This window comes from Coptis chinensis, chromosome 2 (assembly GCF_015680905.1).
Source record: "Coptis chinensis isolate HL-2020 chromosome 2, ASM1568090v1, whole genome shotgun sequence".
NCBI lineage: Eukaryota > Viridiplantae > Streptophyta > Magnoliopsida > Ranunculales > Ranunculaceae > Coptis > Coptis chinensis.
Genome location: NC_141457.1, coordinates 75,478,501 through 75,492,531, shown reverse-complemented (window position 1 = coordinate 75,492,531; position 14,031 = coordinate 75,478,501). Strand labels below are relative to the sequence as shown.

Sequence of the window (14,031 nt, the reverse complement as noted above, 5' to 3'; positions counted from 1 at the left end):
ATGAGTCTTTTATCCTGGAATAGTCGAGGGAGTGGCCGACCTTCGATGATGGAGGAGCTGAAAAAGAAAATCAAGGATGTTAGGCCTATATTTATGCTTGTTATGGAGACTATGTGTTATGTAAATAAAGGAGTCAACTTAATTAGAAGGTTAGGAGATTTTGAGTCTTTTGTAGTACTGATCCAAGGGTTGTCTGGTGGCTTGTGGATATTTTGGGAACGGAGTGTAGTTGTCAAAGTTATTATGTCTAAGTCCTGGTTCATTCACTGTAAACTTTCTGTAAAAGTTAATGGAGTAAGTGAAAGTTTCTTTTTGTCGTGTGTATATGGCAACTCAAAGTCTTTCATTCGGAGATTGCAGTGGCCTGTCCTTGCTATGTTTCAACCGGCAAATGATGAATCATGGTTGCTCATGGGTGATTTTAATGAAATAACATGTCAAGAAGAAAAGTGTGGTGGCAGACAATTCAATTATTCCAAAGTCAGACCTTTCTTAGAAATGATTGATGATTGTGAGTTGTTGGATTTGGGATTTGTTGGTAGCATTTACACCTGGACTAATAGACAGAATGGTCACAACAAAATATGGGAAAGAATTGACAGAATGATGGCAAATGAAGTTTGGCGTTCAAGGTTCACAGATTGTAGAGTTTTGCATGAGTTGGCCATAAGTTCTGATCATAAATTCTTGATTTTAAAATTGATACAAGACAGGGTGAATGTCCGACGGCCTTTTAGGTTTGAAATAATGTGGGCACAACATGGAGGATGCCAGGAGCAAATACAAGATGCATGGTTCTCCGTCTTTCTTTTTATGTAAGAAGCTTCACAACTGCCAAAAAAATCTACGATGGTGGAATAAACATGTGTTTGGTGAGGTTGAGCAGAAGTTGGGGGTTGTCAAACAACAATTAAGTGAGATTCAAAGGTTAATAGAGAATGCAACTGAGACAGAAGAATTATTTTTGGGCAGAAAATGAGTTGATAGTGGAACATAATGATATCCTTGTGCAGCAAGCAAATCATTGGGAGCAGACAACTTGTTTAGATTGGTTCCAATTTGGAGAGCAAAATACTCGCTTCTTCCATAATATGGTTAACTGTAGAAGGGAAACAAATTATATACACTCAAATAGGGATCGAAATGGTGGTATTTTAACTGAAAGGAGACAGATTGATGATAGGCTCATGGAACTTTTTGAGGACACTGTCTACTTTGGAACCTGATCTTATATATGTCACAGATTTTCAATGTTTGACAAGCCTCTTTTTGTGTATGTAGATGGTGTATAGTCGTTGAACAAAACAGAAGCGTATCAAAACCTAATTATCCCTCAATAAATAAATGATGAGTAGGGTATCGTTCCACTTTTAAGTGTATGTTATGTGAAGGACAGGACTGGAAAGGGAGTTTAAGGGATTAAAAATTATGACTGTAGAGATTTTAGATTCTTATGCTAAACTAAACTAAATTAACTAAACTATTGAGATTTTATAAGAAAGGGAATTTAAGAGATTAGAATCCACCAATACTTTTAATCTATGACCTTCTGCTTTATGGTTGTTCTTACAAGTAGACTACAATTAGGCAATCGAGCGAGTGCCGATGCCCTCTTGGACGAAACATTGTTAACAATTAACTCTACTTAAAGTTGTTCCTATATTTATGCTATTAATATCTTCTTTCCTTTTATGTAAGCTCGGGCAGCCATTCAATGTATTACCAAGAGCAACATCAAGGAGTACTTCCTAATAGGGCAGCCATTCAATGAATCACTACTTAAGGCAAACACAAAGAATACTTCCCCTAGGTAGCCACTCCCTGAGCTACCCCTTCTAAGGAAACACAAAGAATACTTCCCTAACTCTAAAGAATTATTCTACTAGAAGAAAAGTAAAGAACACTAGCATAATATTAATATTGCAAAACATAAACCCTATTCTATACTTCCATCCCCTGGTGTGGGCAATGAAACTAATAACTAAAAACATAAAGAACTAACCTGATTGAAGAACACTATGAACCAGAAGAATAATTAAACCTTAAGATCGGCTTCATCTCCTCCCTTGAAGGAGAAGATTAGCCTTCCATAAAGAAGAAAAGAACACGAAGAATCCAGAAGAAGAAGAGTCAATGAACATAAGACTAGAAAGACTAATTTATTAAGACTTCACCTAGTTAAAACCGATCTTTTATTATTAATCTCTCTGCCCTCAAGTTAAGGAGACAAGAATATAAGTGAATTGGCAAATTACATAAGGCACTTAGGTCCTTTATTTATAGAGGTTACAATGAGCTCTAGAAGCATTCCAAACCGTCATTTGTTTCCTAATACAAATAGACTTCTTTCAGAGTTCAACTTCGTCTCCAAAACTAAGAAGAAATTGGCTACAGTGTTGATCCATAAGTCTGGATGCACTATTCATGCGTCTCAGACTCGATCAATGCGTCTGGATGCTCGATCCATGCGTCCTAGATGCGTTAGCCGATTTTGTCTCTTTTGCTCTATCCTTCTATCCTTCTTTGTGGGCTTTGGTCCAAGCAATGAATCCTTTGGCCTTGGGCTTCCAAATAGGCTTTAAAATAGGTCCAAGTTGCATCTTTAATAGCTCCAATTCCTTGGCCTTCTCCATGATTGTCCACGGGCTTCCCATGTGATCCTTAATGCTCCGAATTGCTCCGTTTTACCCATTTTTCTCTAATATTCCACAAACTTCTCTCTTTGACCTGTAGAATCATAAAACATAACTTACAAACATTATTATTCCACTAAGATGGCTAAACAAGAGACATAATCGAGGGTTAAATAGCACTTTATTAGCACTTATCACAACTCCCAACTAACCTTTTGCTAGTCTCTTAGCAAATAAGATAAAAAAAATAGATAAGTGATCAAAATCACATCCTAATAACAAAAATAAAATCCTAACTCATTTTCGTAGGCATCGCGATTGCATTTACCATATGCAACAAGGCTTTAAACCTTTAAGTTCCCCGAAAAGGACGAGTTATAGTCTCGTGAGGGTTTTCAGGTGATATACCCACAAAATCAATCAATAGCATGTTCAAGAATGATAGTATTTTTCAGAGAGAGAAATTCCTTACCCACTTAGTGCTTCCTCCATTGCTAACTACATTGCTGCAAAGACTCATAAATTATGATGGGAGATAGTAAAAATTGACAAAATTATTAATCAAGGCTTATGTGTGTACTTAGTCAATCTCCTATACTCTCCTATCCAAGAAACGGAATCCCTAGTTTACCATAAGTAGATAATCTCGACTTTCAATCCTTACCGGTCATACTCTCAGAAAAGAATCTCTCAGAAGATGGTCTACTGTTTTACCTCATGTATGTGGGGAAAAGAATAATGCATACGAACATCCCACATACTACCTTGAAAAACAGACTTCTAGATGACAGTAGTCTCATAGAAAGAATGTCAATCACATATGAAATGTCGGGTCTTTCAATTCACTTTAGCATCCTCTCACCTATTCTAGACTTTGTACCATACTGTAGTGATAAGTCATGGGTTGTAACTTGGCTTGGGTATTGGTTTATGAAGAAAAGGTAAAAATGATTCTAAGGTTGTTTCTGAAAACACTAAGGGTTTTCCTTCATTCTTTGGAAGATTTCTTTAAATTCTATATTGTAGAGAAAGTTCTTCCTTTGTCTTAGCTTTTCCATCCATTTTGTTCAACTTTTTTTTTAAAAAAAAAAAAAAACTCAGTGGTATATCCTTGATTAGTACTGGATATGCTTATTTTCCACTAGCTTTTTTCACTTAGAACAGAATGATGGTCTTCATTGTATCTCTCTTGTATTTCCTTGTAATCTTCCTTTTGTGCTATTTCTTTCTCTTTGTGCCCCTCGTATTCTCAAAAACATATGGGTATGGCTGATAAAGATTTTGGCTATACTCCTTGTCTATAGTTGGGTGACGAGTAAAGGGTTTTATGAAAGAAAATGGCTTATTTTAAGGCTCAAAAGGGTTTAACATGATGGTCTTACTAGGTGGGATAAAGGCTGAATGGGTTCACTACTTGACTTATCAGTATGATACTCTGTTTCGAATAGACTACAAGACCTAATGGCCATCTCCCCAGTTGATGTCACTTCGTGATTAACCAAATCAACAAATAATGAGACTATATTACAACGACATAAAAAACTGAAAGATGTTGAGTCACTAAGACTCAGATTTTTCATAAGAACTCTCCAAAGAATGGGTATAAAGCTCAAGTCTCACGGGCTAAGTCAAAAAAATTATACTTCCAGTTTACTAGGGGTTTAAATCTTTCTTTTAGCAAAAGTACACAAAACTGACCAAGTATTATGGTGGTGCCTTGATAAAGAATTCTATCAACAAGAACTATGTCCGAGCATAATAAATAGTCTAAGCGATAATGAAATCAATAATATTAACTATCTATCAAACTCAACACTAAGCAGTATAGAATCTATATCCCAGACTCATCATTAAAATTCATTTTTCTCATGCTACTGATATAGAAACAAAAATATTTTTGTTTTTGAAAACTAATTTTCGAAATTCATTTCTCAAGTACACCCTCCCCCTACTTACGCATGCATTGACCTCAATGTATAAAGAAGTAAATGAAATGGATGTGAAAAAGGTAGGATATTACCATTTATGCCGAATATCAGAATTAATTCAAGAAACAAATTTTTAGGTTTTTTTACGTCAGATCCCCAAGACGTAATGTAAGTCTTTTAAAGTCAGATCCTCAAGACTTTTGAGTCCTTTATAGTCAGATCCTCAATACTAGTATTCCCACCCACTAGGTTCCACTTTGTAGGAATTCTTTTGATCTCTCTCAGCATGTGATTGACAAAAGTATACCTTGTACCAACAATTTTCTCTTAATGGTCAGAACCCGGACAAGTTTCAGAATGGCAATTCTTACAGCAGCCTAGCTTACTTCCTGTAGACATTTTCTCTTGATCTACTAGAATTCCTTCCTTTAAAACTTGGTGACCCAACACTATCCCTTCCTTTACCATGAAGTGACACTTTTCCCAGTTCAGAACTAAATTGGTATCGCAACAGCGTTTAAGGACTAAGGAGAGATGGTGCAGACAATCCTCAAAAGGACATGTGAATGTGGTCTTTTCTTGGTCCTCAGGGTGAATATGGATCTGAAAATATCCTGAGTAACCATCAAGAAAGCAGTAGTAAGCTTGTCCAGCTAATCTTTCTAACATCTGCTTGATGAAAGGCAATGGAAAATGATCTTTCCTCGATGCGCTATTCAACTTCTTGTAATCGATGCAAACTCTCCATCCAGTCTGAATCCTGGTTGGAATCAACTCATTGTTCTCGTTCTCGATTACTGTGGTTTCGGACTTCTTCGGCACAACTTGAACTGGACTAACCCATTAACTATCAGAAATAGGGTAGATAATATGTCGGCGTCAAGGAGTTTGACGACCTCTTGCTTAGAAGTCTTGGAATCCTCTTCCAAATGAATCGTATGATGAACTATCATAGGCCTGATCCCCTTGATATCGTCAATTGTCCAACCTATAGCTGACTTGTGTTCCTTTAAAAGTGCTACTAACTTGATTCCTCGCTCCCTCACCAAATCGATGCAATGACTACTGGGTAGGTTCCCAAATCTCCCAAGAAAACATACTTGAGTGTAGACGGCAAAGGCTTCAATTCTAGCTTAGACGGCTCCTTCTTTAGCTCTTTAGATGGTCCATCAGGCATATGCGATTCAAACTTTTCTCTGAACTTGCTATCATCCATGATAGGTGATGAATCCAAAATTGCATTGATTTCCTCGACACTAAGTTCCTCATAGTCTGAGTTTATCTGAGCTTTCAATAACTCGTCAGCAGGATATGAATGAGTCAGATAATCCTGTGCTAACGCTTCAATCATGCATACCTCGTTCACAGCATACACCTCTTGTGGTTGCTATAACATATGGAAAACATTGGTCTCGACTCTCATATTACCAAAGGATAACGTCATATTACCGTTTCGACAGTTTATGAGTGCATTTGCAGTGGCCAAGAATGGAATGGTCTCCTAGAAATGATTGGTATCCGCCTACCAAATATAGGTTCTGTGTCTAGTACTATGAAATCAACCGGATAATAGAAATCTTCGATCTTGACTATGACGTCTTCAATGATTCCTTTAGGTATCTTTACTGATCTATCTACACACTGTAAAGTAACATCAGTCGGTTTTAGATCCTTCAAGCCAAACTTCTCGTAGACGAAATATGGTAGAATATTCACACTAGCACCCAAATCTAATAAAGCTTGCTCCTCCAAAGAATCTCCAATTCTGCATAGCGGTTGGACTTCCGGGATCTTTCGGTTTCCAACCGCTTGATTCTCAGAGTACGATGAACATCTTTGAGCGATAAAAGCTTCTTTCGGAATGTTGGTCTTCTTCTTCACTAGATCTTTCACGAACTTGGCATACGAAGGAACTTGCTTGATGGCAATCAAAAATGGGATATTAATATGCAAATTCTGAAATACATCACAAATCTCCTTGTACTAGTCATCCTTTCTAGTATTCACTAGTTTCAAAGGAAACGGTGCTGGCGGATTCTTCAATATCGGTTCTCTTCTTTCGGCTTCGGTTGGCTTGGTAACAAATAGTGGAGTGACAGGTGGAGTCACTCGTGATGACTTCTTCTTACTTACTTCCACAGTAGTTCCTTCAGCTTCTCTCTCAACAGTTACTTCAGTGGGTGGCACAACACTAGATATATCTAGAATGTTAGAGCTTGGTGGGATGGTGGGAACATAAGTTACCTCAGGCTCTGTAGAATCTTTTCTTGGTTCATAGACAATCTTGTTATCAACTTTCTTGCCTGACCTTAGAGTGGTGACAACTTTAACTTGTTCATGAGTAATCTCCAGGTTATCTACCTGCAGGACACCTCTTCCTTTCGGATTTGGCTCTGGCTGGCTTGGTAATGCTCCTTTCGATCTTTCTGTCAAGGCGGCAGCAATTTGCCCTATCTAGCCTTGAATGACACTAAAATTACTCTCCAACTTCGGGTTCTTTGATTTGTCCGTTTCATTTCGTTGGCGATGGTGGTGATAGCTTCTTCCGGATGTGGGATAACTACTTTGCTCGACCGAGGCGTAGGGCAATATATCCACTCATAAGATCCGTACTAACTCTCTGTTTGTGTTGGCTTGGTATTGTTGGTTCCGTATGACCGTTGGTTTTACGTATGGTTCTTTGGGCGGTTTTGGAACCGATCTTGGTTATTCTGGAACTTATTTGACTGATTTTGGAATCATGTAGGAAAATTCCTCTGATTTGTATTTTGTGGCTTCCAATAATTCTGTCCTTGATTGAACTGGTTATTTCTTCCTAAAGAGTTGATACTACATGCCTCTGCATTAGTATCCGATATAATCTGAACACTCTTGATGAGTGTGGCCTTCATCAGAACATAGCTCACAAATGGCATAACAAGGCTTGGTTGGCTGAGGTTTAGCTTGGAAATTGTTTGGTTTTGGAGGATTCATGGCGAACTGATCAAACTTCTTGTTCAGAGTTTCAAGTCCTGTTGATAGGCTTGCCATAATTGATATCATCGCTTGATTTAGGTCTTCTTGAATTTAGTTGTCAAATTGCTTCTGCATCCCCTCCACTCTAGCTACGTCCTCATTGCTAGTACTCCATTGTTGAGTATCTTCAGCTAAATTCTCAAGAAAGATGTAGGCTTCCTCTCCATCCAATGATGTAAACTTACCTTGATGCATTGACTGTATCATCTGCTTGTTCATAGTAGAAAGTCCTCGAAAGAAAAAATGAGCTAGTGTGCTCTTATCATAACCATGATGTGGACATGAGACTAGCAGATTATTGAATTTCTCCCAGCTTTGATGATATTCTTCAGTCACCTTCCCTTTGAAATTGATGATAGCTTGCTGCATGGCATCTGTCTTCTGGGGTGGGTAGAACTTGTTCATAAACTTTGTTCTCAACTTCTCCCCAGCTTGATTGAATTGATCGGCCGTCGCGCTTAACCATTCGGATGCTTTACCTTCAAGTGAGAGTGGAAAAGAATTAACTTGATAGTCTCTCCCCGATATTCTCGGTTCTTGAAAGTTCCGAGGATCGATAGAAATTTGTTCATGTGAACATAAAGTCAACATTTATGCGAATCATTGAACTTTAGAAGCATAGAGATTACTGATGCTCTAAGTTCAAACTGGTTAGCTTCTATCTCTGGAAAAACAATACTACTTGGTGGGTCTCCAATGATTGGTGAATAGAAATCACTCGGTTTCTTCCTCTTCATTTAACTTTGCGTGGGTGGGATAACCCGGGGATTATTGGTGTCCAAAACACCTCCATCATTGCGTGCGGCCATTGTATTAATCTCGTCTAGTATTCTTGTGAGTCAGTTGTTAAACCTTGTCCACTGTTGTGTTCTTACTAGACGATGATATGGACGATGGGGCATACACTAGAAAATGTTATGCGAAAATAACGAAAAACTATCCTACTATGCTTGAATAATATGCAATTATTCGAAGTTATACTAAAATGTAAAACTACTTTCCTTCAACTGGGTTGGGCTTTGCATCTAGTATCTTGCCTGTTGTCTAAAGCTGTCTCTTCTAGGGTTATGGTGAATCACTTGGATTGCTTAACTACCACTGCCCACAGACGATAGTTCGTTTGTCAAGATTCAGACAAGAAACACTAGAGTTTGATGTTTCACTGTGTTGGCTTATAACTTTAATTGTTGAAAAGGTCCTAAATGCAATTATACTAGAAAGGAATAAAACTAAACTATGATGCAACTATACTAAGAAAGCAATAAAACTAAACTACGATGCAACTATACTAAGAAAAATAAATAGAATGAAGATTCGACTAACCTGAATGGTAGATCTTGTCTTCGAGATGTCCTTCAAGCTTTTTTCTTTCTTAAAAGAATGGATGATGCGGCTAAAATTACCTCAAGATCCAAAATTCTAATCTTGAAAGAAAACGTTAAACATAAACAACTTAAAACGGTAGCGGCGCCATTTGACAAGCCTCTTTTTGTGTATGTAGATGGTGTATGGTCGTTGAACAAAACAGAAGTGTATCAAAACCTAATTATCCCTTAATAAGTAAAGGATGAGTAGGGTATCGTTCCACTTTTAAGTGTATGTTATGTGAAGGACAGGACTGGAAAGGGGGTTTAAGGGATTAAAAACTATGATTGTAGAGATTTTAGATTCTAATGCTAAACTAAACTAAATTAACTAAACTATTGAGAATTTATAAGAGAGGGAATTCAAAAGAATAGAATCCACCAATACTTTTAATCTATGACCTTCTACTTCATGGTTGTTCTTACAAGTAGACTACAATTAGGCAATCGAGCGAGTGTCGATGCCCTCTTGGACGAAACATCGTTAACAATTAACTCTACTTAAGGTTGTTCCTATGTTTATGATATTAATATCTTCTTTCCTTTTATGTAAGCTCGGGCAGCCATTCAATGTATTACCAAGAGCAACATCAAGGAGTACTTCCTAATAAGGCGGCCATTCAATGAATCACCACTTAAGGCAAACACAAAGAATACTTCCCCTAGGCATCCACTCCCTGAGCTACCCTTTCTAAGGCAACACAAAGAATACTTTCCTAACTCTAAAGAATTATACAACTAGAAGAAAAGTAAAGAACACTAGCATGATATTAATATTGCAAAACATAAACCCTATTCTATACTTCCATCCCCTGGCAATGAAACTAATAACTAAAAACATAAATAACTAACCTGATTGAAGAACACCATGAACCATTAAACCTTAAGCACTGGCTTCATCTCCTCCCTTGAAGGAGAATATTAGCCTTCCATAAAGAAGGAAGAACACGAAGAACGACAAGAAGAAGAGTCGAAGAACATAAGACTAGAAAAACTAATTTATTAAGACTCAGCTAGTTAGAACCGATATTTTATTATTAATCTTTCTCTGTCTCAAGTTCTAGAGACAAAAATATAAGTGAATTGGCAAATTACATGAGGCACTTAGGTCCTCTATTTATAAAGGTTATAATGAGCTCTAGAAGCATTCCAAACCGTCATTTGTTTCCTAATACAAATAGACTTCTTTCAGAGTTCAACTTCATCTCCAAAACTGAGAAGAAATTGGCTACAATGTCGATCCATGCATCTGGATGCACTATTTATGCGTCTCAGACTCGATCAATGCGCCTCGATCCATCGATCCATAAAGGCCCTGCAGCCCGATTTTGTCTCTTCTGCTCTATCCTTCTATCCTTCTTTGCGGGCTTTGGTCCAAGCAACGAATCCTTTGGCCTTGGGCTTCCAAATAGGCTTTAAAATAGGTCCAAGTTGCATCTTTAATAGCTCCAATTCCTTGGCCTTCTCCATGATTGTCCATGGGCTTCCCATGTGATCCTTAATGCCCCGAATTGCTCCATTTTACCCCTTTTTCTCTAATATTCCACAAAACTCTCTTGGACCTATAGAATCATAAAACATAACTTACAAACACTATTAGTCCACTAAGATGGCTAAACAAGAGGCATAATCGAGGGTTAAATAGCACTTTTTGAGCACTTATCAATGTTCAAGCGCCATGTCTTGTTGAGGGGGAAAAATTAAATTTACTAAGAGGAGTTGAGAATGAGGAGATTGTGGCTGCTCTTAAGAATATGAAGCCTTTTAAGTCTCCAGGACCGGATGGTTATCATGCTTTCTTTTTTCAGCATTTCTGGCATTTGGTGGGTGATTAAGTTTGTGAGACAGTCAAGTCTTTTTTCCTTTATGGTTCTTTCTATCTACAGCTCAATCATTCCTTCATTGCCTTAATTCCAAAGATCATGAATCCATCACTCCCAGAGCATTTTCGACCAATCAGTTTGACTAATATTGTTTATAAAATTATCTCGAAGATTATTGTCAACAGATTGAGGCCTATCATTCAGAGAATTATTGGTCCTTTTCAAACTGCCTTTTTACCTAAAAGAAGTATTCATGACAATGTTTTGCTTGCAAATGAGTTCTATCACAAGATCAGAAGTCATGGGAATAGGAAAGCAAAAAAATTCGCTCTAAAGATTGATATGCAGAAAGTTTATGATAAAATTGAGTGGAGTTTTTTAAGATTGATGCTTGTTAAGTTTGAGTTCCCTGTAGACTGGATTAACAAGATAATGTTTTGTGTTCAGAATGTTTCTTACTCTGTGCTACTAAATGGTGCTGCACATGGTTTCTTTAAGCCGTCGAGAGGGTTAAGACAGGGTGACCCCCTTCCTCCCTATCTTTTCATATTGTGTTTAGAGCTTTTATCATTGAATTTCTTGAAACTTAACAGAGATGGCCTCATTCATGGTTGCAAATTGGGGAGAAATTGTAAGCTAGTGTCTCATTTAATGTATGCGGATGATCTTTTAGTGCTGGGTAAGTGTGGATTTGATGAGCAGTATCAATTGAACAATCTGTTAAAGGAGTATTGCAGAGTGTCAGGCCAGACTATCAATAGAACCAAGTCTCAAATTATCCATCACCCAAAATTGCATCGGAGGTTTGTGTATTTTCTGCAGAGATGTTTCAGTATGCCTTCTACTTCTGTCATGCCAGCGTACTTGGGAGTACCTACTCTAACTGGGAAGGGTAGAGTTCAGAAGTTCAGTCCTATACTGGAAAGATTTCAACGAAAGCTTGCAGGGTGGAAAGCCAAGTGTTTATTTAAGGCAGGTCGGCTCACTTTGGTTAATGCAGTTTTATCTTCATTGCCAACTTATTCCATGTCATGTACTATTTTGCCTGCACAGATAGTGGATAGGATGGATATTATCAGATATCTTTTCTATGGGGACATATGCCATCAACAAGGAAGCTTCATTATTTCCCTTGGCGATTAGCATGTACTTCAAAGAATAATGGAGGACTGGGTATAAAGGAACTTCAATTACAAAATTATGTTTTACTGGCAAAGAAGGCATGGGATTTACTTAATCCAACATTATTATGGGCTCAACAAATGAAACAGAGGTACTTTCACAACTCCAGTTTTTTGAAGGTGGAAGTTAAACCTAGTTCTTCAGTAATGTGGAAAAGGATTTGTGAAACACGAAGGATTATTAATGCTGGAGCGGTTTAGAAGCTGGGGAATGGTACTTCTATTAGTGCATGGGAAGACAAATGGATTCCACATTCTGAGGATTTACAGGTACTTAATGGGAAACCACCTGACTGTCCTTTTCAGCTTATTTTTTATTTCATTGATATGGATACCAATAACTGGGATTGGGATAGGTTGAATGAATTTTGGCCTTTAGAATATGTGGAGAGAATTGTTTATATTCCTATTATGCCAAATGAAGAGGATACTTTGGTTTGGAAATGGGCGGAATCTGGAGAATATTCGTGAAAATGCATCTACATGGCTGCATTCAGGTTGATTCTTGACACAAATCTGATGGTTCAGGATAATTATATATACAAACATGTTTGGAAGATGAAGGTCTCGTTTAAACAAAAAAATTTCGTATGGCAATGCTTGCAAGGTGTCGTCCCAACTGCGGATTTATTGGCATCTCATCATTTTCAAGTACAACCTAAATGCACCCTGTGTGAGAGTTTTCCAGAAACTCAAATTCATGTCTTCTTTGAATGTTCTTTCTCTAAAGCCATTTGGTGTGGAACAAATTTGAGTGGAATAATTGATCAGAGGAATATAAATGGTGTCAGCTTTAAGGAATAGTTAGCGTGTTTAATCAAGGATATTAGAACGATGCAAAATGATGATGTGCAGTTTTGCTACTTTGTTGGGGTTCTGTGGAATATTTGGCTTGCAAGAAATGACACAAGGTTTAAAGGTAAACGCCCTCATCCAGTTAGATACATTAACAGAGCTTCAAAACATATTCAACTAGTTCAGGAAGTCATGTCCCAGAGAATTCACAGAGAAAAAATTCAGGTTTATGTTAAATGGTTTCCACCAAAGGACGGATTTGTGAAACTCAACACTGATGGTGCTTCGCTTGGAAATCTAGGATATGCGGGGTGTGGATGTATTCTGAGGGATTCGGCATGTAAATTTTTAATGGGAGCAGCTACTCCTATTTTTTATGCAACCAACAATGAAGCAGAATTCCTTGCTCTTTTCTATGGACTTCAAATTTTAACAAAAACAGGATATAGGAAGGTCGAAAAGGAGACTGATTCTCAATTGTTGTTCAAGGTTTTGACAGATGAAAATGTTAAGTGTAACTGGTTATTATCCAGAATCACTACTCAGCTTAAGTTATTGTTACATAACTTTGAAGAAGTACAATTCAGTTGGAGTTATAGAGAATGAAACGGCTCTGCAGACACTCTTGATTCACATGCTGCTGCTCAAGTAAAGAAGTTCCGAGTGCTAGGACAACAAACTGTGGAGTTCTCAATTGGACCTGCAGGAGACTTGTCATTCCTTCCAGTTTTTCGTCAGTATGGTGGCAAAAAGCCCCACTGTTTGTACATATGCATGTTTTCTCTGATGTTCTTGGCATTTGTAAATATCGTTTGGTTTAATTAAAAAAAAAAAAAAAAAAAAAAAAAAAAAAAAAAAAAAACTTCACTTCACTTTCTTCTTCGGACCTTCTTCTTCCCCGACCTTCTTCTTCCCCTCGAACTTGCGCAGACCGCCAGGTGCTGCCACCCTCGCCACCACCCACCGCCTCTCAAAACCCCTCTGCCGCACCTCCACCAGCACCCACCGCCTCTGCCGCACCTTCTCTGCCGCACTTTCTTCTCCCCTTCTCTGCCGCACCACTGGTGCTGCACCACCCACCGCCTCTCAAAATCTCGACCCTCCACCAAAGACCTTCTCTCTCTCCTGCCTCCACCACCCGACCGAAAAATTCCATCCACCGCCGCAGATCGCCTCCTCACGCACCACTTTCGCTGCACCACCACCACCGTCCACCCCCTACTGCCACCACCATCTTCAAATGCATTTCTCACGTCGCCCAACACCCCACTGCCCACTGCCACCGTAATCCA

The 14,031-nt window shown here is 38.2% G+C and overlaps 2 protein-coding genes across 2 annotated transcripts; both read left to right on the top strand.

Moving 5' to 3' along the window:
• On the top strand, positions 1-819 carry LOC147517861 (uncharacterized). Its single transcript, XM_086593734.1, has one exon. The coding sequence runs from the start codon at positions 1-3 to the stop codon at positions 817-819; it is 819 nt and encodes a 272-aa protein (XP_086449860.1).
• Positions 820-12,778: 11,959 nt separating this feature from the next.
• Positions 12,779-13,345, top strand: LOC147517860 (uncharacterized). Its single transcript, XM_086593733.1, has one exon. The coding sequence runs from the start codon at positions 12,779-12,781 to the stop codon at positions 13,343-13,345; it is 567 nt and encodes a 188-aa protein (XP_086449859.1).
• The last annotated feature ends 686 nt before the right edge of the window (positions 13,346-14,031 follow it).